General features: G+C 39.9%; 1 protein-coding gene across 1 annotated transcript; it reads left to right on the forward strand.

Moving 5' to 3' along the window:
* Window positions 1-222: 222 nt before the first annotated feature.
* Window positions 223-26025, forward strand: IL18RAP (interleukin 18 receptor accessory protein; the record flags this gene model as incomplete). The annotated part of the gene is made up of 10 exons (XM_081326272.1): window positions 223-555; window positions 2044-2314; window positions 3074-3251; window positions 7477-7651; window positions 9384-9452; window positions 10964-11078; window positions 14856-15013; window positions 15968-16108; window positions 19739-19909; window positions 25658-26025. Exons 1-10 carry the CDS (start codon window positions 486-488, stop codon window positions 26023-26025), a joined length of 1716 nt encoding a protein of 571 aa, XP_081182398.1. The 5' UTR covers window positions 223-485.
* Window positions 26026-27527: the final 1502 nt, after the last annotated feature.

The following is a 27527-nucleotide window of genomic DNA, read 5'->3' on the forward strand; positions in this document are numbered from 1 at the left end:
CCTGAGAGTCGGACAACAAGCAATGGATGCAAGCTTATTAGAGGAAAATCCAGCCTTAAACTAAGAAGAAATTTTCTGACAATGAGAACAATTAATCAGTGGAACAGCTTGCTTCTAAAGTCATGGGTGTTCCATCCTTGGAGGTTTCCAAGAAAAGATTGGACAACAATTTGTCCACAATGGAATAAGGACTTCTGCCCTGGGCAGGAGGTTGGATTGAGTCTATGATTTTATGAACCTTACAGGGCCCATGTTTAAAGAAGGTGTTTTAGAAGTAAAGTAACTTTACTTCTTGTTTTAACTTGTTTTATTTCATAAAGTAACTATGAAATATGTCACAAAGATTTTCTGCTTACCTCTATACACTTTCCTTGTAGCTTCTGTCTGGAATAAATTATTTTCAGGTAATGAAAAGAGTTTCAATGTCTGCCACTGGGGCTTACTGCCAAAGATTCAACACTGCAGAAATGAAATCTTAGACAACAATGCTTTTGTTTTTCTGGTGCTTTCTATTGTTTGTGACAAGAGCAGAAGCTGGTGATATTACGGTTACTGGTAAGCTATGTCAAGATTACTGCAAATCTTCATTGTTTGATCTTTCTTTCTCAGTTTTCCTATAAGGCAGAGTGCTCCAACCTTTCCTGCCTTATGGACCGAGGGGGGAGGGGGGGAGAGGGGATGGTTCCGCTCAAATGGCCAGCGAGCATACACAGCTCCATTTGTGCTTATCCGCTGCTCATGCAAGTGGAGATGTGTGTGTGTTCAGCCATCACTTCCATGGCTAGTTCCAAACAGCTTATGGGCCAGTAGCTGGCCCTGTTATAAGGGGTTGTCTTTTTAAAGATATTTTCCTACCTAAAGTGTGATTTTACATCTTTCACAGAGGCAGATTTTAATGATTTCTAGATAGGGAGGGCTTCATACTGTAGGTTAGTGGGCAGGAATATGCAATACATTTGTTAGCTACAAAAGTCTATTGTACATTTCAATAAACAATATAAGGCTTTTCAAGAATACATACATTTTTGTCCATTATTCATCCTTCAAAACTCCACCCTCTTCTGAATATAACATAGGTCGGTCTTGAATATCAAACAAGGGTTATCTTTTTATTAAATGTGCTATCTACAGATTTTTTTTCAGCTTCTGAAGATAAAAAGATTTCAATTCAAAGATTCAGTGCAAAGAACACACTTCATATGAAAAAAGTTTCTGGGTTTAATTCCCAACAGTTCCTGGGAATTCCTCTTGGAAATCCTGGAGAAATGTTATCAGTGCTGATTGTACTGAGATTAATAAATTCAATGTATATTAAAGACATATCTACCTGCTGAATCAGGTAGAGACTCTGTAATCTTAGTCCAATATCTGTATTCAGCAACTCAGCCATTTTTTTCTGACATAGTTGTGGTATATTTTAAACTGCAGAAATGCTGCTGCTCTGTATAGTTTGTGGGGAGTCAATTTCCTCATTAGTTTGAACGCTGGACTCAACCCAGCTCTTGGTCCAAGATTTTTTTTATCTCCTCAGATAGATCTACCAGGCAAATGGTGGTTTTTAGGCTTCTCCTTATAGGATTTGGGGGGGGGGGACTTAATTAGTTTTTTCCTTTTATATGCTGCCAAATTTACTTAGTATGAAATAAGACATGTGCACGCGTGTGTAAGTGTGTGTGTGTAAGCATTTTCTTTTCTTTTCCAGTAGTGTGAGGGTAAATGGACTTCTGCTATTTCAGAATCTGTGGATGCTTGGGACATGCAATGTCTCAATGTTTTGATATCAGAGGTCTTCATGGGCTGTCTTATAGAAGATCCAAGGAATGAGGCTTGTTATCTTATTAATGGCTGTAGAACTAGTGCTGGCAATGAAATTCATAAAATATCGCACACTGACAAACTGATGCCTTGTTGTTATTAGTTGAGAAGCTGATAGCTTCTCAAAAGCAAAGGCCTACCTACATACTGTATGTACCTGGATGCTTATAATAACTAAAATGTCCTTTAAAAAAATAAGATAGTACTGACTTTTTAAATTCTTTTCAGATTGCCTTAAAAAGCATACCAATGTGAGGTACAGAGCCATCAGCAACCACAAATTTATTGTATCATGTGATCTGCCATCTGAAGACACCGTATCAATTTACAACCATTCTTCTCTTTATGAAAATCATGTAATGTGGTTCTGGCAATCCAGTGATGGAGGAGCCACTATGATCCTTAGTGATAAAACCACCAATCCTACTCTTTGGGGGAACTCACTTTGGTTTAGCCCAATAAAAACTGAACATTCTGGAATATACATCTGTATGAAAAGGTTGGTTGTGTGAATAAACTTCTAGTTTGCTAATGTTTTACCTTTCCAGCAATCACTTTTTAAAAAATCTGATATGATCTGCAGCTAATTCTTTGAAAAATATGTTTTTAGTTAAACATTTTCATATTAATCATAATTCAGAAAAAGAATGGAAACTACTAAGAGTATACTTAGATGCTGTGTAGTGTGATCATAGCCACATAACTTTATGAATGATATAATACTGTGTAATATAATTTTGGAACATGTTAAATTAAACTAGATTACAAAGCTATCCAATAGGATAGTGAACAGGAACTTTTACTCAAGCAACTGGGAGGCTCACAATTTCCATATAGTTTTGTAGCATATTAAATCTTCAAACCTCTTTGTCAATTTCTTCCATAAATAAAATCTCCTTTACAATCTTAGGATATACTGGGACATTATAACTTTTTTTCAAAGATTTTAATAATACAGTGGTACCTTGGTATGCAACTGTTTTGAAACTCATCAAATTTGGTACTCAATGCATTTTGATGCAAAAATGTTGTCCAGAACTCATCGGTTGTTTGGGACTTAACGCACAAGCTAGAACTTGTCAGTGTCAGCTCTTGTGACTACATTATTCCTTATGGAAAAAAGGAACCAATCAATGATGAGTACTGCAGTACTACTGTACATTTCAGGTTCAGCAATGTATTAAATTCATTTTTTCTCTTGCTGCACAGAATTAGTCTCTGGATAATTTCTCCTGAAATTTCTTTTTGTGTCACACAGGGATAGCCTATCACCATGTGTCAATATTTTAATAGCTGTTCAAACAAAAATTATGGCTAATTGTTCAGTTAACAACAGAAATGACATTTATCTATTTGTGGAACAAGGAACATATATTGGTTGCCCAGGGAAAAACTGTTATTCTAATCTTCCACAATCATCAGTGAAATGGTACAAAGTAAGTTTTTTTTTAAAATAACAACTCCTTGCATCCATTCAATTGCCGTACATTTCACGAAACATTCAAATAGCTTTGATTTGTTTGAAAAATTATAGAGAGATTATTTGTCCTATAATAATAATAATAATAATAATAATAATAATAATAATAATAATAATAATAATAATAAATAATAATAATAATAAGTTGGAAGGGACCTTGGAGGTCATCTAGTCCAACCCCCTGCTCAGGCAGGAAACCCTATACCATTTCAGACAAATGGCTGTCCAGTCTCTTCTTAAAAACTTCCAGTGTTGGAGAATTCACCACTTCTGGAGGCAGGTTGTTCCACTGGTTGATTGTTCTAACTGTCACGAAGTTTCTCCTTAGTTCTAGGTTGCTTCTCTCCTTGATTAGTTTCCATCCATTGCTTCTTGTCCTGCTTTCAGTTGCTTTGGAGAATAGCATGACTCCCTCTTCTTTGTGGCAGCCCCTGAGATATTGGAACACTGCTATCATGTCACCCCTCACCCTTCTCTTCGTTAAACTACACATACCCAATTCCAGCAACCGTTCCTTATATGTTTTAGCCTCCAGTCCCCCAATCATCTTTGTTGCTCTTCTCTGTACCCTTTCTAGAGTCTCAACATCTTATTTACATCGTGGTGACCAAAACTGGATGCAGTATTCTAGGTGTGGCCTTACCAAGGCATTGTAAAGTGATATTAGTAATTCACATGATCTTGATTCTGTCCCTCTGTTAATGCAGCCTAGCACTGTGTTGGCTTTTTTGGCAGCTACAGCACACTGCTGGCTCATATTGAAGTGATTGTCTACTAGGACTCCGAGATCCCTCTCACAGTTACTACTATCGAGTAAGGTACCACTTATGCTATACCTGTGCATTTGATTTTTCCTGCCTAAATGTAGAATCTTACCTTTTTCACCACTGAATTTCATTTTGTTAGATAGCGCCCGGTGTTCGAGTCTGTCCAGATCCTCCTGTATTTTAAGCCTATCTTCTGGAGTATTGGCTATTTCTGCCAGCTTGGTGTCGTCTGCAAATTTGATGAGTTCCCCATCTATCCCCTCATCCAAATTGTTGATAAAGATGTTGAAGAGCACTGGGCCCAGAACAGAGCCCTGGGGCACCCCACTACACACTTACTTCCATGTAGATGCGGTTCCATTGAGGACCACATGCTGAGTACGGCCTGTCAGCCAGGTACGAATCCATCTGGTGGTGATGCTATCTAACCCACATTTTTCTATCTTATCAAGTAGTAGTTTGTGATCTACTTTTATCAAATGCCTTACTGAAGTCCAAGTAAATTATATCCACAGCATTCCTCTGATCCACTAATTTTGTCACTTGGTCAAAGAATGCAATAAGATTTGTCTGGCATGTTCTGTTTTTGACAAACCCATGTTGACTTAGTGATGACTTTGTTTGCATCAAGGTGTACACTGATTTGTTGTTTGATTATCTTTTCCAGAATCTTCCCAGGTATTGAGGGCAGATTGATAGGTCTGTACTTTCCTGGATCTATTTTTTTCCCTTTTTTGAAGATAGGAACTACATCAGCCCTCTTCCAGTCCTCTGGTAGTTCCCCAGTGCTCCAGGATCTTTGAAAAATATAGTTCAGTGGTTCTGAGATCACGTCTGCCAGTTCTTTGAGAACTTTGGGGTGTAATCCATCTGGTCCTGGTGATTTGAACTTGTCTAGGCGGGACAGGTGCTCACTTACTATTTCCTTGCCTATCTTAACTTGTGTTTGTATTCTGTTTTTTATGGCACTGGTTTTGGTAGGTTGGACTGTTTTTCCCCCTTGTGTGTGTGTGTAAAGTTATCAAAGATAACAGGTGTAGACATTTTAAAATCAATAAAATTAGTGAACTCCAGGATATAAAATAGCCTTTTTATTACTGAGCTTTCGTCAACTAGCTGTTGACATAATCAGAGTAAGGACTGAAGATAAAGAGAACCTACATGTACACTTGTGTGACCATTTTAATGGTCAGGACACAGAACGTATATACAGCATGCTCACCACCCGCTCACTCACATTTAGTCTCAATGGTTCCGGCTTTGATGTAAAAGCTGGTCTCGGTCTGAAATTCAAAAATCCCTCCTCCCAGCTGTTCAGTGTATAAACCTCACTGTGCTATGTGCAGCTGCACATCAGTTGTTAATGTCCACAACAACCAGAGCATAAAGCCGACAGCAGCACAGAGCAGCCATGTGAGACAGGACAGACACACATAGCAACTGAAGAACGAGAGGGTATTGAGACCATGACAAGGACCGACTCTTGCAACAGAGCCAGAATCATGACATCCGAGCACCAGAGAGCGAGAACGGCCGATTTGATTACACATCCCATGAAGACATTGACAGTTGACAGGAATAAGAGCAAGGTTCCTGCAGAGACATGGAGTGACCATGCACAGTGAGACGGGCATGCACAGCAGCTAGATGGTGAAAGGACATAACGATCTCAGCGAAGGCTAGCAAAAGACAGATGCAAAAAACGAGTTAAATAGTTTTGCTTTCTCCCTGTTGCTTGTCACCTTCTTGCCACTTTCCCCCACTAATGGACCAATCATTTCCTTAACCTTTTTCTTGTTTTTTATATGTTGAAAGAAGCTTTTTTGTTATTTTTGTCTTTGGTCGCAAGCCTTAGTTCATTTTGAGCCTTAGCTTTCCTCACTTCATCTTTGCAGGCACGGGCTATTTGCTGATATTCTGACTTAGTTATGTGCCCCTCTTTCCACTTCTTATACTTGTCCTTTTTATCTTTCAGTTTATCAGAGAGTTCTTTATGCAGCCATGCTGGTTTCTTTTGAGAGCTGTTATTTTTCTTCTTTGTTGGTATTGTGCTAGACTGGGCTTTTATTATCTCACTTTTCAAAATTTCCCAAGCTTCTTGAGTTGTTTTCCTCTTTAGGATTCTCATCCATGGAATTCTTCCCAAGGTCTCTCTAAGTTTATTGAAATTAGCTCTCTTAAAGTCCAAAACTCTAGTTTGACTGTATTCTATTGCTTGTGCTTCCAGAATGTTGAATTCTAATATTGCATGATCACTTCTCCCCAAGGTTCCTGTGGCTTCAACACTTTCTATCATTTCATCTCTGTTGGTGAGAATTAAATCCAATATGGCTAATCCCCTAGTTCCCTTCTCTACTTTTTGGGAGAGAAAGTTGTCTTTTAGGTTTGTCAGGAATCTGTTTGATCTTCCACTTGGTGCAGAGTTTGGAATATTTTCTTTGACCTATTCCATGGTTTCTTTAAAATCTAAGCAAGTTTGGAGCTTGTGAGTACTTGGATGGACATTCAAGACTAGCCAAAGTCAAGTAGGTGCTGCTACTGGTTGGCAAAAACAAAGCCATTTGGAATTAATTTTAATTTAATTTTAAGAGCCATGGTGGTGCAGTGGTTAGAATGCAGTATTGCAGGCTAATTCTTCCAGCTGCCAGCAGTTTGATCCTCATCAGCTCAAGATTGACTTCCATCCTCCCAAGATTGGTAAAATAAGGACCAAGATTGTTGGGGGCAATATGCTGACTCCGTAAAGTGCATAGAGAGGGCTGTAAACATTGTGAAGTGGTATTGTTAATTGCCATTGGAAAAGTGGGATGGGGAAGGTCGTAGAATCTGGTTTCATGTAGAGTAGGATTTCACAACCTGGCACTCTTTGGCTATAATGGATCACAATTTCTGCAGTTCCCAGCCACCATGGTCAAAAACCAAAATGGGATTCAGGACCCAGATTGCTGGGGGCAATTAAGCTGACTTTGTAATAATGCCGCTTGGGGGGGGCGAAAGCCCTAATAATAAGCAGGCATATACATAGAATGAAGGCTATTGCTAAGCACATTGGTTTGTGCTTAAAATTGTAAGCCGCCCTGAGTCTTCGGAGAAGGGCGGGATATAAATGGGATTAAATAAAATAAATAAATAAAATATGAACTGGAATGCCACATATCTGGAATGCACTGGTACAGAGAAGGCTATTGCAGAAAGAAAACTAAATTAAAACTCCTTATTTTCACCCAAAGTTCTTTAATTACACCTTTCATGGCTAATAATCATCATAGTTTTGTAATTCATTTGAGGATCTGAAATCATACACTTATGAATACCAATTGCTATGAAGTATCTGGCGGTTAACTTGAGAATTTGTGAATTTGCACATTTCAACCAATCATAATACTTGAGTTGTTCATCTTTATCTTTTTTTAGAATGGAATACAAGTAGAACGTAAAAAGAAAAGACCTGGCCTACAATTCTACAATGATAAACTAGTACTGCGTTCTGTGTATGATAAAGATAACGGTACTTATACATGTGATTACATGTTGACTGACCACAGTATACAATGGAAAATGAGGACAATACTAAATGTGCATGTTATCTGTAAGTCACTATACATAATTCAGCATAATAAATAATTTCTTATAGTGCTTTATATTTTAGCAGTGATATATGTACTATATCAGACTTTAGAGTTTATATTGTTTAATTATAATGATATAGTAATATTCAATGACTAGTTGAATTATTTGCTTATCTTTGTCATTCCTGACTGGTCTAAGCAGTTATGACATTCCCTTCTTAAAGCAATTTACTCAGAAGATAGAAACATGCTTTTTACAAACTTCTAAAATAAATTACAAAAAATGAGATCTATGTGGTAATAAATAAATTATTGACAACACTTCTTTTTCAAAATGGATTGAATTTTATCTTGGAAAATTTTACAAGAATGCATTCAAATAATTCTTGTTTAAGATTGATGGAGCTAATCTGCTATGGCAGATTATTATGGTAGCCCAATTATGCATGTTAAGATAATTTCAATGGAAAATATATATATCATATGGAAAAGGTTCTGTTGAAGGAACAGCACCAATTTAAACCCTGATTTTTATTCTAGTAGATAGTGAGGTTGCATATGGATGGTTAAGTATGAACATACATATCACATGCAAGCAAATAAAAAAATTGTTCTAAAAGATAACAAAGTATTATTCATTAGCCAGTTTCATTTTTAATGAGTTTCACAAATATGTGACATTGATTATTTATTAAATTTATATGGCACTTGTCTTGAAGTATATGTATGTGTGTCTGGGTATTTGTGTAAGAAGACTAAGAAATCTCTTGCCCACCTAGCAATCTGAAAGCATACAAATGTGAGTAGATAAATAGGTATCACTTTAATGGGAAAGTAACAGCTTATAGTCATGGAAATATCTTAAGACAACGCTGGCTCCCTCAACCCAGAAATGGAGATGAGCACCACCCCTTAGAGTTGAAAACAACTGGATGGGGGAAATTTCCACTAGATGTCACTGTTCATTTTTCAACTTTTTAAAACAAAGAGTTATTTTTGTTTATACACACACACACACACACACACACACACACACGCACACACACACACACACACATCCAGCCTGAAGATGACGGATGAGATTTCGTTGAAACGTTGCCCTGATACCTCCAATTCTATGTGGGGAAAAACCAGAATGACTATATATATATATAATTTAATTTAATTTGCCACTTCCATCTATAGAAGGGTGAGGTAATCCCCTTCCTTCTCACTTTGGGAGGCTTTTTTGCTTCTTGGGGAACTTTTCAAGCACGCTGTTCACTGTTGTGCTGGTTAGTGCCTTTGGACTTTGTCTGCAAGTAGCTTGGGCTGGTCAACTAAGTGTGACCAGCCTTTCTCCTGTCAGGTTAGAAGGCTTTCCACGAATTGATGGAAATAACTACCATCATTCCAGAATCATCAGGGCATCCTTCTTTTCTTTGCTTCCTCTCCCGCGACTTAGACGCATTTAGGGTCCTCTGGCAGGGCGAAACTAGCCATGGGGTGCGGAGAGCTGCAATCCCATGACCGGGCACTACGGCACAAAACCGGAAGTCTCTTTACAGAACTCACTTTTGCTGAAAGTACTTAATCCTGTAAAGAAATTGCTTGCAATATTTCAGCTAACTAAATAATGACTGGTGTCATTCCACCAATTAAGAGGTATCTTGTCTGTGTTGTCTCATGGATCTCTGTATTGTAACCTGGACATGCATTGAACAAGTTAAAGATTTTTTTTTAACTTCTAACACACCATTTTTCATGTTTTAGCAAAAGACACTATCCATCCTCCAAAGGTTTTGAATCCCAATAATGAGATAACCCTTGAAGTAGAAATTGGTAAGAATTAAATTTTCACTTTTATCTTGTAACCTATCAGATAATAGGTATCTTACATTGACTGCATTCCACTTTAAGCTATAGCTTAATTTTAGTCAAAATGTACTAGTTGTGGGTACTTTGGGATTACTTATTTTATGATATAAATCATAGATTGTCTATTATTTTAGCAAAATAGCAGGATTCTATTCTGAAATAGGGGAAAAGTCACAAGTCATATGGTTCCCATACGTATCTTCACCAGTAAACAGCTGCAGCTTAAAAATATGAATTTCATAGAACAATTGCAATGTATAGATTCAAGAGGTTGGACATTATATTTTAAAGTCCTAAATGTGTTGGAGTCTCAGATATTATGATCTTTCTGGGAGAAAGGTTTTTTTTAGATTTTGTAATACTAAGTGTAATAAGGGGGAGAAATATAACTTATTAAAATGTAGGCAAGTGCCTTCTCTGCAGCCAGTTTAGTTTATAAGTTCCTTATTGGCATCCTTCCTCCCACTACCCATGTACAACATATTTTTGTTTTTTAAAAGTGACAGATGTTTGACTTTCCAGTTTGTGGAATTGTTCTCCCTCCAAAGTAGTCCAGACAAGAAGCAGATCCAGGAGTATTACATGTATTGTAAGGTTACATTAACATAACCTTGCAACTCCTAAAGTACTTTACACTTTTACGTCCAATAAACTAGGAAGGGTCCTTTCTGAGATGTTTGCCATGCTCCATTACTTCTGTAGACTCAGCTGTCTCTTATCTGACCATTGCCATCTATGGCTCTTCATCCTATCTCCTAGGATCATTCCCACTTAGCATAACAGGAATGTACAGTTTTATTATTCTATAGCAATTTGCTCTAATACCATTACATTAGAAGACTCACATTTGTCATATTAAATGCAACATTTTTCAAATATGTCACAGTTAAAACCTAATAGGAGAGATACAGTTTGGTATATTGGTTAAGACATCAGGCTAGAAACTAGAAGATTGAAAGTTCTAGTCCCATTTTAGGTATGAAGCCACTCACAGTCTCACAGTCATAGAAAGCAAAAAATGGCAAATCCTTCTGAAAAAATCTTCCCAAGAAAACTGCAACTGTCCAAGCATTTGCTAGGAATCAAGACTTCCTCAAACACACACACAAATGCAAACATACACCCAAATACACATGCGTAGTATAATTATTATCCTCTGTGCTTCTGTATCACCTCCTTTCCATCAAGTGCATGAAAGATAGATTGAAGTGGTGTAGGATGAAAACTAATGAAAATAGTAAATGTACTAGTCTTTAAAATGCAACAAGACTTTTTGTGTAAAAAAAAAACCAGAGCTACATGAGTTATTTTTTGAAGAACCTTTGTATACGCTACTTAATATTAATAATCTGCAAATTTTCAAATCCTATGTAAAGAATCTCATAACCATTTGCAAACTGCTCTAAAATATTTTCTGATCCATGGAAAATATGCATGCTGTTTTCCCCCCACCCTCATCTTTTTTATTTTTTAAGGTCAACCGATTGATCTTGAATGCAAAGCACAATTTGGTTTTGAAATGAATGTTTCCTCCTCACTACAGTGGTACCGAGAAACCAGTAAAAACCAACAACTGATACAGCAAGACAGGTACGGAAAGAAAGGGTCTGAATTGAAGGAAGGAAGGAAGGAAGGAAGGAAGGAAGGAAGGAAGGAAGGAAGGAAGGAAGGAAGGAAGGAAGGAAGGAAGGAAGGAAGGAAGGAAGGAAGATTTAGATTTAGAAATTCCAAGGAGTCCAGGTGCTCCTTGGAGGCCTTAGATGCATTTCCCAAAGTTGTCATCAAACTGTATTTTTAATGTTATATTATTAAATATATCTGAGTAATCACATTAAAAGTAATCTCAGTTAGATGAAGTCAGTTTTAATTTTTTAAAACCCAAATATGAATTTTTAAATTGTTTAAGAATTTTAATCCCATCACAAGATTTTTGGGGCATGACTCCTGACATATTATTCAAAGACAAAATGTGGTCCTCAGTATGGAAATTGTTCTGTATCTCAAACATAAAATATATGTCTTCTTATACGTTTGCCATTATGAAACTGCAGATGAAATTACTATTTTTTTATTAGATCCAGTACATAGCTTTAACTTTTCTATTGTCATCTCAATCTTCTTTAACTTGCCCTACTCTGTGAACCCTTAATTCTGCTTTTATTTTTTCAGGTTTTTTTTAAAATAACAGATATAAAATATATTATCATATTAATAAATATGATAAAACCCAAAGATTTTTAAGTGAATTATCCCTCAGTTCATATCTTACTAAATCCTCATTTAGCTTGTTTGAATTTAGGCCCATGAGTTTTCCTAAGGTTAGTCATTTAGTTTAGCAATCTTGTTTGGGGTTTAATTTTTCATTGGCTTTATGTTAAGACTCTTACTGGAAAGATGGATTATAGAAGAAACATATTAGTACTTGAGTGGCAGATTCATGAGGTGGCATTTGGAAGACCTTGTCGACCAACCATAAATAGAGTTTTTTGTTTACCCTGAAAACAACTGGGAGACAAACTCTGCACCAAGTGGAAGATCAAACAGATTCCTGACAAACCTAGCAGACAACTTTGTCACCCAAAAAATAGAGAAAGGAACTAGGAGATTAGCCATTTTGGATCTAATTCTCACTAACAGAGATGAAATGATAGAAGGTGTTGAAGCCACAGGAACCTTGGGAGAAAGTGATCATGCAATATTGGAATTCAACATTATGGAAGCACAAGCAATAGAATACAGTCAAACTAGAGTTTTGAACTTTAAGAGAGCTAATTTCAATAAACTTAGAGGGAGCTTGGGAAGAATTCCATGGATGAGAATCCTCAAGGGGAAAACAACTCAAGAAGCTTGGAAAATTTTGAAAAGTGAGATAATAAAAGCCCAGTCTAGCACAATACCAACAAAAGAAGAAAAATAACAGCTCTCAAAAGAAACCAGCATGGCTGCATAAAGAACTCTCTGATAAATTGAAAGATAAAAAGGACAAGTATAGAAAGTGGAAAGAGGGGCACATAACTAAGTCAGAATATCAGCAAATAGCCCGAGCCTTCAAAGATGAATTGAGGAAAGCTAAGGTTCAAAATGAACTAAGGTTTGTGACCAAAGACAAAAATAACAAAAAAAGCTTCTTTCAACATGTAAAAAAACAAGAAAAAAGTAAAGGAAATGATTGGTCCATTAGTGGGTGAAAGTGACAAGAAGGTGACAAGCAGCTGATTCAGAAACGGAACTTGTTAAGGATTGTATGATAAAGTGGGCCCAGAACTTTCAGGAGGTTATAACAATGGATACTTGGGAAAAGATATGGGTCAGAAATGTAAAATTTACACAGGCTCAAAATTTAAGAGAGAATTTTTATAAAATGTTTTATAGATGACATTTATATCCTAAAAAATTAGCAAGTATGTATCCAAACTGCCAGCCCAAATGTTGGAGGTGTGGTTGAGAGGATGCAACGTATTATCATATATGGTGGACTTGTAAAAAAGAAGGTGACAAGCAACAGGGAGAAAGCAGAACTATTTAACTAGTTTTTTGCATCTGTCTTTACACAAAGGGAAAAAACAGACCAACCTATCAAATTTAGTGCCATAAAAAACGGAATATAAACACAAGTTAAGATAGGCAAGAAAATGGTAAGTGAGCACCTGCCCAACCTAGACGAGTTCAAATCACCAGGACCAGATGCATTACACCCCAAGGTTCTCAAGGAACTGGCAGATGTGATCTCAAAACCACTGAACTATATTTTTCAAAGATCCTGGAGCACTGAGGAACTACCAGAGGACTGGAAAAGACCTGATGTAGTTTCCATCTTCAAAAAAGGGGAAAAAATGGATCCAGGAAATTACAGACCTATCAACCTGACCTCAATACCTGGGAAGATTCTGGAAAAGTTAATCAAACAACAAATCAGCAAGCACATAGAGGCAAACAAAGTCCATTACTAAAAGCCAACATGGATTTGTCAAAAACAGATCATGCCAGACAAATCTTATTGCATTCTTTGACCAAGTGACAAAATTAGTGGATCAGAGGAATGCTGTGGATATAATTTACTTGGACTTTAGTAAGGCATTTGATAAAGTAGATCACAACCTACTACTTGATAAGATAGAAAAATGTGGGTTAGACAGCATCACCACCAGATGGATTCGTAGCTGGCTGACAGGCCGTACTCAGCATGTGGTCCTCAATGGAACCGTATCTACTTGGAGGGAAGTGAGTAGTGGGGTGCCCCAGGGCTCTGTTCTGGGCCTAGTCCTCTTCAACATCTTCATCAATGATTTGGATGAGGGGATAGATGGGGAACTCATCAAATTTGCAGACAACACCAAGATGGCAGGAATAGCCAACACTCAGGAAGATAGCCTTAAGGTACAGGAGGATCTGGACAGACTTGAACACTGGGTGCTATCTAACAAAATGAAATTCAATGGGGGAAAAAGTAAGGTTCCACATTTAGGCAAGAAAAACCAAATGTACAGCTATAGTATAAGGGGTACCTTGCTCAATAGTAGTAACTGTGAAAGGGATCTCGGAGTCCTAGTGGACAATCACTTAAATATGAGCTAGCAGTGTGCTGCAGCTGCCAAAAAAGCCAACCCAGTGCTAGGCTGCATTAACAGAGGGATAGAATCAAGATAATGTGAAGTACTAATACCACTTTACAATGCCTTGGTAAGGCCACACCTGGAAAATTGCATCCATTTTTGGTCACCACAACGTAAAAAAGATGTTGAGACTCTAGAAAGAGTACAGAGAAGAGCAACAAAGATGATTAGGGGACTGGAGGCTAAAACATATAAGGAACAGCTGCTGGAATTGGGTATTTTTAGTTTAATGAAGAGAAGAATGGGGGGGGAACATGATAGCAGTGTTCCAATATCTCAGGGGCTGCCACAAAGAAGAGGGAGTCAAGCTATTTTCCAAAGCACCTGAGGGCAGGACAAGAAGCAACAGATGGAAACTAATCAAGGAGAGAAGCAACCTAGAACTAAGGAAAAACTTCCTGACAGTTAGAACAATTAACCAGTGGAACAACCTGCCTCCTGAACAGTGAAGTTTTTAAGAAAAGACTGGACAGCCATTTGTTTGAAATGCTATAGGGTTTACTGCCTGAGCAGGGGGTTGGGCTAGATGAGCAAGGTCCCTTCCAACTTTATTATTATTATTATTAAAAGAACAAGAGTTTCAATGTGACTGGTAGATGTGACTGACACAATTTTTTATTCTTTTTTTCTGACATTGTAAAGAGTCCTGTCTATATATTTAAAATATTTGTTCATGGGTATCATGAAAAGCTGCAAATGTTTGCACATGGATGGGAGCATGACTGATGATTGATAAGAGCATTATTCTGTTTAGAGTTCATCCACAGGGACTGGATGGACAAACCTTTATTCTTACCTTCAAACTGATAAAAGTAACTGAAGAAGATCTAAACAGCCACTTCATCTGCTTGGCCCAAAATTCTATTGGGAATGCTACTGGAGTGATCAAACTTAAGAGGCAAACAGAAAAAGGTAAAACTGTCAAACCACTAAGATAATATCACTGCTCTACTTGACGTCATTAACACCTTTCTTTGGTTTTCTGACCTATTGTGTTATATTATGAAATTCTACTGTACATGAATTTCATCAGCCTTAGCCTCAATTTCCTATTATAAAAACAGTTCCAGTTTCTTGTGCCATATCTGATAGCTGTTGTTTTCCACCAATACAACGTTTTCTAATGAATCCATATACTTAATCACAGGGTCTTTTTAAAAGGGGCTGCCAGGTCTCTCTGTGAAGTTAGATTGTAAGTGACATGAAGACAAGAGGTCCTTCCTTCCTTCCTTCCTTCCTTCCTTCCTTCCTTCCTTCCTTCCTTCCTTCCTTCCTTCCTTCCTTCCTTCCTTCCTTCCTTCCTTCCTTCCTTCCGGTAGTCAGGTAGTCCTCATTTAATGATTGCCTTTTTTAGCAATCATTCACAATTAAGATAGTGAGGAAAAGTAACTTTGCAACCAGTCTTCACATTTACAACCTTCATGGGTATGTGAAGCAAAGGAAAATTGAAGTAAGATCATAAGCACAGTGTCAAGTTTCCGACGTATGGGCTTTTCAAGTGACTCTGAGGCACTCTGCTAACATCGAATGTTATTGCTTGACACACAGTTTCAGTTTCACTGAATGACTGCTTTGCTTAAAGACTGAGTTGTGGTTGCTAAATGAGTACTACCAATATATGGCTTTTCAGATGAAAATTCCACAGCTAAATATACTTATCTTGGATAAAATTAAATAATATTCCTTGCAGGCAGTTAAGATTCCTTGAGGATCTAGGAATACATCTATTTCTTCAGTGGGCAAGTTCAGGTCATCATCCATCACATCCTTCCCCAGCTGTTATACTTCATCTTGCACTTCACCATTAATCATTAGCGTCATCATTAATTTTGTATTATGTTTTATCTATTTCTATTTTCTCTCTAGCAATTCATTTCTTGCTTATTTTGTGTGGCACTATTATAATATTACTTGGAGTGGTTTCAGGAGGCCTGCTGGTTTATAGCCACTGGATTGAACTTATATTATTCTATCGGAATTATCTAGCCAAAGATGAAACTCTGAGTGGTAAGAATGTTTGATTTACAATAGCATTTAATGGCCAATTTACTAATTGGAGAAGATTGGTCAATACTACTGGTTCTTATCAGTTCATTTCTCTCTCTCTCTCTCTCTCTCTCTCTCTTGCTCTCTCTCTCCACTTTACGTATATTTGCTCCTACGTCATTTACCCATTGTCTCAAAGTATCTTAACTTGACATACAGGACTCTCAGCAACCCATTCCCAAATATTGAATACTAATACAATGAATACAAAATATTCATTTTTATAAGAATTCCTGGTGATAGAATTGAGCATGTATTATAATCTCTCCTGACCCAGTAAATGGAATATTGCACTGAAACCTAAGAAACCATTTTTAAAATCCTGTCTTTCCTCCCATTCCCAATGCAGAGGTATACTGCAACAATATTCAACAGCCTGTAAAATTTGAATAATAGCATTTAGTTGTAATTTGGAAAGAAATTATTAATAAGCCCTTAGCTATCATCTTATAACTCATCAATCAGATATGGTTAAAGGAAAATTAGGGAAATTAGGAAGGGTGGAATTTTCAGTATGAATCAGTCTGTACCAGAAAAAAAAACCCCAAACCAAAACACTGCACATGCCCACATTTCTTAAAACTTGACATAATCCTTTTAAATACACAGGAAGCAAATCTTTTATCAAAGCCATCAGCAAAATCTGATGAACTCTTTTTTTCCATTTCTTTCATTAAATTCAGTTGATGGAACTTTCAACTTTCAAACATTTCAAATGTTACTATCTGACCTAAATCAACAAAATAAAAACTATTAATAAAATACTGTAGTTAAATTTTAATCTTAAAAACAGAGACAATAGAGAAACATTGGGCAGATTTCATAAAAAATATTGGAGGAGAAGAGAAAGAACGAGGAGGGAGGAATTGCTAGGGATATAACCTTAATGAATGTGCAGCGGCTGTTACAGAATCCTGTTAACAAAGATGTTTTTAATATTCGTCTGCCACAGAGGTATTCAGGAAATGAATTTAGGTCAAAAGTTTCATTTTCTAAAAAATGAACTTTTATTCCACCCCCCCTTTTGATCCTTTCTTTTAAAAGTTTCTCATTTTTAAGCTAAAAATAAAACTTTTTATAAAATAAAACTTGTTATTTTTATAATAAAAATATATGATCACTTTAGAACACCTGAAAGGAGCTGGTAGCAAAAGAATTTCTTTTCTTGTGTTCTTATTGTCAAGCAATTCTGATTTTTTTTTATAAGCTAGTTGTGAATGTAGAACAAACAAACATTCATCAGTGATCTGTTGAATTAAAAATGTACAGAACTAAAAAGTGGAAGATAAAAACTATGGTGATAATTTTTACACACACACACACAAACATGCATAAATACATAGCATGGCAATTTTTTGCTTATAACTCACCAGTTTGAAAAGTTCATGCCCCAAATTTCAGAGATAGGCAGGAATTTGAATCAAATATATCTACATAGCATAGGTCAGTTCCAAATAACAGTATCAGTCTCTGATGTAGATTTAAATCACTTTTTCCTTTAAAATATTTCTTCAACTGAGTATTGTGTAGATATGCTAAGACTTCAGGTGGCTGTGAATTCTGCGAGTTGAAGCCTAATGTAGTTGGAAAATACCAGGTTGATTAAGGATAATTAAACTACTTCTTGAAACTTAGAAAAGACACCAATAGTCCAAATTGTGTGCTAAAGAAATAGGATTAAGAAGAATATGAATCTTATACTGTAGATGTGTTCTACATGGAATTGCTCTTGAAGATCATCTGGAAACTACAGCTGATTAAAAATGCAGTAATGCAGTTGGTAACAGATCTTTCTTCTTATGCCTATGTATTATTACTGTGATATGAACTATGTTGGCTGCCAGTTGACTTCTGGGTGCATTTCAAAGTGCTGGTTGTTTCCTATAAAGCTCTTTATGGCATAGGTCTTTGTTATTTGAGGAACTGCCTATTTCCAATTGTTTCTGCCTGTATGGTACATTCAGGCAGAGTGGATACACTTCACATCCTCTCCATTACATATTGCCATCTTGGGGAATCAAGGACATGTGACTTCTATGTTGTTGCCCCTTCTTGCTGGAGCAGCATCCCTCCAGAGGTAGGTATGGTGCCCAGTCTTCTGGGATTCTGGAAGGACTTTAAGATTTGGCTCTGTTCTCAGGCCTTGAGTTAGTGTGTCTGTGAAATCCCTGTTGTTTTTTTTATTACTATGGTTATTTTTAGTCTAGGCTGCCATGTTTGTTTCATTATTTTCACAATTTTCACAATTTTAATTTATGTTTGGATAAATTTCAGTGGGTGTTCATAATAAATTTAATAAATAATAATCATAATTGTTCTGTAATATCTTATTTGCACAAGATTCTAATACAGCCAATATAAAATGGTTTGATTTTTGCATGTTACAAATTGCCATTCATAAATTTTCTGCCTATAATTTCTAAGCAGTGGTGCTGAATGCCCATTTAGATATTCTGCATGCTGCACTTTAATTTAGATATGGAATCACTTCATTTTCTATAAGAAAATGCTCCAAGATCAGAATTTGTGTCCATTAGAGGATTAAGAATATTGATGCAGTAGTTAACTCACTGTTCAGATGGCTTACAGATTTTGTTTTAGAGCAGCCTCTGCTGGTAAAATGAAAAATGATACAATTCTCCAGCGATATAGGCAGGGGTGGGATTCAGCCAGTTCATACCAGTTTGGCAGAACCGGTAGCTAATTTTTTGTTGCCCAGGCCCAGAACAGACTTCTGGAAGTGGCATCCACACAGAGAACCAGTTGTTCACATATTTGAATCCCACCACTGGATATACTTGTAGGTCAGCACATTGTAAATCAAAGAATAATGTGGCATCATAGAGTGCTTGACTGAAATTGCAGAAAGCTTGGTTTAATGCCCTCTTTGCCCAGTAATGCACAATATTGCTGTGGGCAAATTATGACTTTTTGACATTGTTTGGAGGTACATAGTATATATGAAAGAATAGGCATGTATATTTCTTTGATAGCTATGAAATATTCATTTGGAACTTCAATGTTATTTTTATGAGTATGATTTTGTAATTAAGGAATTAGAATAAGAAAATAAATTAATTTTGTGAGAGAGACAGTCTTTTTTATTTTATTTTTATTACTATTTTATTTTCATAACAAGAATTAAGTAAGATATTGTTTGAAGATAGTGAGGCTCTGTATAAAAAACAATTGAAATCCAGACCTGATTTTGTGTTCTGATCGCTGTATAAAAAAAATTGAAATCCAGACATTTAATACGGTTTTGGTATGAAAATATATCCTAGCCATGGTGGCTGTTTTTATTTCTTATACAAACACTTACACAGAGATGGAGACTCATATAATATACCCATATACAATCAGGCATTCACATGCACACTGTTGCCAGAATATCTCTAGAACTGCTGCTTTTCCTGTTCTCCTTCCTTGCATTGTCTCAGTATCCATGGCAGTAGTGGTCAGTTCAAGCAAAACATTTCACTCCATTTCCCTGATTTAAAAAATATTTTCCTTTCCTTCCTCCTTTTTAAGTTTTAATGTCCATTTGCTTCTTTTCATTGTCATTATTTTAATTTATTTATTTATTTTTAGATTGGAAGGAATTTGATGCTTTTGTCTCCTATGCAAAACCAGAGTTCATTGAAGCCAACCAAGAACCATGCAGTGAGGAGCAGTTAGCTCTAGAATTTCTTCCACTCGTTTTAGAACATGATTATGGATATAAGCTGTGCCTCACAGAAAGAGACATCCTTCCAGGTGGAGGTAATATTTTCTTTGATTTCATGCAATAGCTAAAATAAAATAGCTGCATCAATACTTTCTGTAATGTATTGGCCTTATTTGTTTTAATTCACTTGCTTAATGTCTGACCTACTGTCTGGGTGTTATGTAACGGTTGTTATGTAACGGTTGCTGTTGCTGAGCTAGACTTGCTGTCTCCAGGCTGTTAATTAGGCTTGGGGTGGGAAATTGCTACTTTAAACCTATTGGTCGCCGCCTAGAGGCCAACCATATAAATAGCTGCATTGTTGCTGTTTCAAAACTTCGTCTCGCTTAATGCCTCAAGAACCGAATATTTAACACTGGTGACGAAGGTGGGATGTGCTGCTTCATCGTAAGAGCCTGAAGTCATGAGGCCAGCTCCACAGCCTGGCAGGAACTACGTTCCCTCCCTCAGTCTGCCTAGCAAGACACGCTGGAGACCACCACGCCCTAAGGATCCGTCCTAGGGCCTACGCAGAAGCCAGCAGCACAAGGCAACACAAGGAACAAGCAATGAAAGAAACTCACCATGGCGAAAGCAGGAAAGCTCGAAGAATTCGATGTAACACACCCAGAGAGATGGGCATCCTACATTTCCTGCACAGAGAACTACCTCCGTGCAAATCAGGTCAGTGAAGATGGGCTGAAGGCTGCGACACTCCTCTGCATGTGCGGCCCAGCCACATTCAATATTGCCAAGAACTTGGTTGCCCCAGCACCGCTAGAGTCCGTCACTTATGCGGACTTGAAGAAAAAGCTTCAAGACCATTTTGAGCCAAAATTGTCAGTTATAGTGTGGAGGCACGCTTTTGAGCAGCGGGATGAACAGCCCGGCAAGTCGGCTACAGAATTCATCACTACTCTTTGTCAAGTGTCCCGAATATGCAATTTTGCTGATTTGGAGGAGAGACTAAGAGACCACTTAGTCTGTGGACTCAGGAATCAAGTGCTCCAACAAAAACTTTTTGGTAAGGAGACTCACTACAGGAGGCCTTGAAGGAGGTCATGGTGGACGAAGCCACCGGAGGGGCTGTTAAGACACTGCGGCCCTTCAAAAGCATGCCAAGCACCGAAGCTGTCCACCACGAGGATGCCGAGCAGTTGGAAGACACCAACTTAGACTACGAGGTCGACAAGCTACAGAGGCACCAGGAAAAGGGACCGAGGCCAGCTGACAAGGCAGTTCCATTCCTTAGGGGCATGGGTTGCGGATGCTGCCATCAATGCACAAAATGCTGATTCCATACAGCAATGTGCCGGGCATGTGGAAAACCAGGCCACATAGCTGCCATCTGCTGAGGTCACCAGAGGTACCATCAGCAGGAAATCTCAACCAGGAGAGGTCCCGGGGCCCTGGGGCAACACCAAGTAGTGTTCTGCTCCAGCCAAAGGAGCATGTTCCGCACTGGTGCCCACCATCCCCTTAAGCAAAAGCTTTGACTGTAAGTCAAGTTTCAGTGAGTTCCATGCAAAATGGAACTGGACACAGGCTCAGCCATGTCCATCATTTTTATAGGAACCTTCCAGCACATATGCAACCGCAGCAACAGAGGGATCAAACTTCGGCCTTCTAACCTGTTGCTCACTGACTTCCAAAACTCCCAAGTGGTGGTCAAGGGCGAAGACATGTTTCTGGTTGCTTTCAAGGGGTTTACAGGCCCACTAGATGTTGTCGTGGTGGAAGGTCAATGCACGAGCTTCATAGAGCTCAATGGGTTTGATGCATTGGGAATCCAAGTAACCGGGATTCACCGAACACAGGTGGCATATTTGTCTTCAGTCTGCCAAGAGTTCGTGAATGTTTTCAGTCCAAGTTTGGGAGAGTACAAGGGCCCTCCAATAGCCTTCAAGCTTGATCCCCTGGTAGTGCCAATTCGGGTAAAGCCTCATCGAGTGCCTTTCACTTTAAAGCCCAAAATCGATGCAGAGCTGGATAAGCTGGTCAGTCAGGAGGTATTGCAGCCCGTAGCTAGTGGGGTGTGGGAGACCCCCATAGTAATGCCACTCAAGGCCAATGGAGGAATATGCATATGTGCTGACTATAAGTCACCATTAACAGCACGCGTACCCGGTGCCAGTTGTCAGCCATATTTTGGCTTCTTTGCAGGGAGGCTGCGTGTTCGCTAAATCAGATTTAGCACAGGCCTATCAACAACTGCTGGTGGATGAGGCCACAGCAGCCACCCAAACCATTGTGACCCATCGGGGGGCCTTCAAGGTCAAGCGCCTACAGTTTGGGGTGAGTGTAGCCCCAGGGATTTTCCAAGGAGTGATGGAGCATACGCTTAAGGGTATTCCAGGGGTCTGCCCCTACTTTGATGATGTGCTCATTGTCGGGGAGTCTACAGAAGTTCTGGCTGAATGGCTTAGAGCCGCCCTTCAGCGGTTCCGCACAGCGGGACCTAAATTAAAAAAAGAGAAATGCAAGATTGGGGTATAGTCAACTGAGTTCCTGGGATTCCACATCGATGCCGATGGCATTCATCCTGCGGATTCAAAGTTGAAAGTGATTCAGCAGGCAACAAGCCCTAGGTCCAAAGGGGAGCATCAAGCCTTCTTGGGCCTTCTTAATTTTTACCATTCATTCCTCCCACATAAGGCTGCAGTGGCAGAGCCATTACACCGGCTCTTAGACAAAAACACTCAATGGCAGTGGACCAATGTCCACAAAAGGAGTTTCCAGGCAGTCAAATCACTGCTGTCCTTGAACTTGGTGCTCATGCATTTTAACAAAAAGCTGCCAGTTTGCATTGCATGTGATGCATCCCCATATGGGGTTGGGGCTGTGTTGAGCCATTTGTCTGCTGATGGGAAACAGTCTCCCATCACTTATTATTCAAGGACCCTGTCTTCTGCAGAGTGTAATTATGCACAGATTGACAAGGGGACCTTGGCCATTGTGGCCAGAGTTAAAAAATTCCATGACTATTTGTACAGCCGCCATTTCACGGTCTTCACAGACCACAAGTCACTTCTAAGGTTGTTCACTACAAACAGTCAGGCAACTCAGATTCTGTCTCCTCGAATGCTGAGGTGGTCTATATTCCTTTCAGCCTACAGCTACAGGCTGATTCACAAACCAGGCAAAGAAATGGGCCATGCAGATGGCCTTAGCAGATTGCCCTTGCCACACATGGAGCCAGATCTGGATCCGGCTGCACGCATCTTAGCCATACAGGACTTGCCAGAGTCTCCTCTTCATGCTAGAGACATAGCTGCTGAGACAGCAGCTGACAAAACACTTAGCTGCGTGCTAACTTGGGTTCACACAGGATGGGTGGACAAATGTCCAGGGCCAGAATTTAATTTTTATGAGAAAGGATGAACTTTCAGCTCATAAAGTGTGCATTCTTTTGGGTAGTAGAGTCATAGACCCCAGCTCATTAAGGCCCAGGGTTCTTCAGTCTCTGCATGAAGGCAATCCGGGAATAGTCCAGATGAAGGCACTGGCGAGGAGCTACCTTTGGTGTCCAGGGCTAGATAAAACTATTGAGGCCCAACTACATGATTGCTACTTGTGTCGACAATCCAGACCAGAGATGCCGCAGCCCCCTGTCCACCGATGGGAGGACACACACACACACTGTGGTCAAGAATCCACATTGATTTTGCCGGGCCCTTTCAAGGATACCTGTTTTTAATAATGGTTGACAGCCACTCTAAATGGTTAGAGGTGGTACCAATTTCCACTATGACTACTGCTAGGACCATCCAGGTTCTGCGAAAACTATTTGTAACGCATGGGTTTCCAGACGTCTTAGTCTCCGACAATGGGGCCCAGTTCACCACTTCAGAATTCCAGGCCTTCCTCAGGGCAAATCTCATAAGGCATGCCATGTCAGCTCCCTTTCACCCATCATTGAATGGTCAAGCAGAATGCATGGTACACACAACCAAGGAATCCCTGAAAAGAATTGTCACAGGGGATTGGCACCACAGGCTGGCTGATCTTTTACTCTGCCAGCACACAACACCTTTCACTGCCATGGGCAAGAGCCCAGACAAGCTTCATTGGGGCAAGCATTTAATCACCAAACTAGACAGGCTGCACCCTGACAGAGTTGCCTCAGACACTGCACAGCCAAAGACACCAAGAAGCTTACAAGTGGGTGACCAGGTTTGGACCCGGAATTATGGGCAAGGGGCTTTGTGGGTGGCAGCAAAGGTTGTTAAAGTGTCAGGACCACTCTCCTATGAGGTGGTCCTGGAAGATGGGCGAGACATTCGCTGGCACATTGATCAGCTGTGTCGGCAGCTAGCAGATCAGTCGCCGGCTCAGGACTCCTGAGAGGGCCAAACAATGGTCCCACAGGACAGCGGTCGAATAGAGCATGCTCTGAAAGAACTCTTGTTCATGGTGACAGGGGGATGGCCGTAGAAGAGTCTTCTCCAAACACAGAGTCTGTCTAAGCTGACCAGGACAGGCAAACTGAACTGAGAGACAGCCCTGCAGACTTCACTGCACAATTGGACTTTGGTTTGGGGCAACTGGAACTGGCCAGCCAAAGGGACTCGAGTCACTGCGACTCCACTGAACCTCAGAGCCCTGGTCTACCCAGCCTGGCAGGCAAGCAGGTAGACCGGGAGATCCCTGTATCCCCTAGACGTTCTGAATGGTCACGAAGACCGCCTAAGTATCTACAGGATTATGTAAAACAACTGGAAGTTTGTGCTATCTAGGGGGAAGGTGTGTAATGTATTAGCCTTATTTGTTTTAATTCACTTACTTAATGTCTGATCTACTTTCTGGGTGTTATGTAACGGTTGCTGTTGCTGAGCCAGACTTGCTGTCTACAGGCTGCCAATTAGGTTTGGGGCAGGAAACTGCTACTTTAAACCTATTGGTTGCTGCCTAGAGGCCAACCATATAAATAGCTGTGCAGCAGCTATTAGCTTGCTTCTGTTGTGTTCTGAGTTAGAATAAACTTGTTGCTGTTTCAACACTTCGTCTCGCTTAGTGCCTCAAGAACCGAATATTTAACACTTTCCATCATAGAAAAGTGACAGCCTAATGTTAGGGGAATGTTAAAAATAGCATCATTTGCAAGTATAGTTAGTCCTCAACTTATAACAGTTCATTTAGTGACTATTTGAAGTTACAGCAGCACTGAAAAAAGTGACTTAAGATTGTTTTCAGACTTACATTGCAGCATCCCCATGGTCATATGATCAAAATTCAGCCACTTGGCATCTGACTCATATTTATAACAGCTGCAGTGTCCCGGGGTCATGTGATCACTTTTTGTGGCCTTCTGACAAGCAAAGTCAACTACTGCATTGATTCACTTAACAACTGTTGGCAAAAAAGATAATAAAATGGGCAAAACTCACTTCACAATTGTTTCACTTAGCAACATAAATTTTGGGCTCAATTGCAGCCATAAGTGAAGGACTACCTGTAAAACCAAACTCAAACCAAAATCATGTTTACTAACTCAGACATTCGACCTGTTTGAGTAAAATGCAGCAGTTCTGTAGAAGTCATTAGTGTGGCAGTATTGGCCAGTGGAAAATTTATTCCTTACCTAGTGGGAGAGTACTATTTTGTACTGTAGATGAGCTACTAAGAAAGAACAGTTTCATTTTTACTTCTCAGGTTTCATTAACTTGCTTTCAGAGTTTATTGTTTTGCTTGGATTTTATCTTAATACTTGAAATTCTGTAAGTCTCTGCTTCATTCAAGGCATAGATTCAAAGTCATGAAAAAAAGAAATAAAGTACATTATTAATCATGCTCTCTTTTGCCAGCATACACTGATGACATTGTCAATGCCATGAAAAAGAGCAGGCGAGTCATCATCATCTTGAGTCCAAATTATGCTACAAGTAGTCAGGCTCTCTTCGAACTGGAAGCAGCAATCAACACTGCCTTGGAAGATAAAGCAATGAAACCCATCCTAATACAGGTTGAGACTTTTCAGGAGCCACCTTCATTATCTCCAAAGGTGAAAAAAGCCCTCAGGATTTTGCCCAGGCTTACCTGGAGAACATCTACCTCTCCTACAGCTAAAAAGCAGTTCTGGAAGAAATTACGGTATCACTTGCCAGTAAAACACAGCAACAGTGTTGTAAACAAGTGGCCTTCATTTCCCATCAGTAACCGCTGGTGTTGGTAACAGAAAGTGAGAAACAAAGGATGAGCATAGCCCTAGGGCAGGGGTGTCAAACTCAATTTCATTGAGGGCTGCATCAGCATTGCAGTTGCCCTCAGGGGGGCGGGTGGGTGTGACCAGGGTGGGCGTGGCCTACTGGGTGGGCATGGCCAGCTCTACATCGTTCGCGTCAAGGATACCTATGGGGGCCTGGGCAGGAGTGGGACAGATCTGAGGGTCTCTGGCAGAAGGAGATGGGACCGGGGCAAGTGCCAAGGCATGGTCCACTGGAGGAGCCTCACTGTTCCTCTCAGGCCATGTGGGGGGGGCTGGATGGTGGCGCGGAGGTCAAATGCCCAGCCCAGCCCTCAAGCACCCAAGGCACTAAGCCCAACTCCACTTCCCCAAGGGGGCGCCCAGCTGCACTTACCTCCTCCTCAAGGCTGCTGCTGCTGCTGTGCTTGCTCTCCTTAGCCAGGTTGCTCATGATGGGTACGAGGGCAAAGTCAAGAGGGTGGCCCACTCCCTCTCCATGTGAGGAGACCTGGCTTTATATCCAAAGCTTCCTTAGCAATAGGATGGGAGACCCCCCCAGGATAGGCCAGGAGGAGGGGGCAAGGGGATGGTGAAAGGGCAGCAGGGAAGGACTAAGGCAGGACTTCCCTCAGATCCTCCCTCTCCTTCCTTCCTTCCTTCCTTCCTAAGAGTGGTGGGAAAATATTTGAGGTGAGGGAGGGAGAAAAACAGGGAAGAAACGCAGCTGGGGAAGTGTCATCCTTTGTGTGGAATGAAGAAATGCATCATCACCTGGAAGTGGCTAGTACATGACCCTCGCCTACTTCACATATCTGGCTTGGTGGACTCTGGGGGAGGGGATGCCATGAGCAGCATGAGAGTCGATGTTACCCACGCAATGCTGTCCACCCTAGAGCCTGCCCAGTTTTGGCAGGCAGCGGGGTGCTCTCCTCACAGTGCTAAGAGGCTGAGCCAGGTGGCATGAATCTGAAGAGAAGCACAATGCTGCCCAGCCCCTAGCCTGCCCAAAGTAGGCAGGGACATGTGCTGGCCACTTCCAGGCCATGGTGCATTTCTTCATTCCTCACAAAGGGTGATACCTCCCCAGCGTGCGCCCAGTGAGCGGGGCCAATGCAGGGGCCGGTCGCTCGCTGTTTCCTGACAGCCTTGTGGGGCTAAGACTGAATGAGTTTCAGCATAGATGGCCACCATGAAATTGTACATTGGCTCCCAGCTGGCCTGGGCCAGGGACAAGGCAGCGGGGGCTGTTCCCTCACTGTTTCCAGGATGGGTTCATGGGCCACATGAAACCACTTCGCAGGCTGCATCCGGCCCCCTGGGACTTGTGTTTGACATGTCTGCCCTAGGGCATAATACAGTAGGGCCCATTGCTCAGTCTTTCAGAAGCCCCACAGCTATAAATGATTATTAGAGGACAGAATAGGGAATTTGAGAAAGGTTCATTTGCATTTTATTTCTAATATGATCATTTTAAACTGAAACTCTGAAAG

The sequence above is a fragment of the Vipera berus genome (assembly GCF_964194415.1).
Source record: "Vipera berus genome assembly, chromosome: 4".
In the NCBI taxonomy this organism is placed as follows: domain Eukaryota; kingdom Metazoa; phylum Chordata; class Lepidosauria; order Squamata; family Viperidae; genus Vipera; species Vipera berus.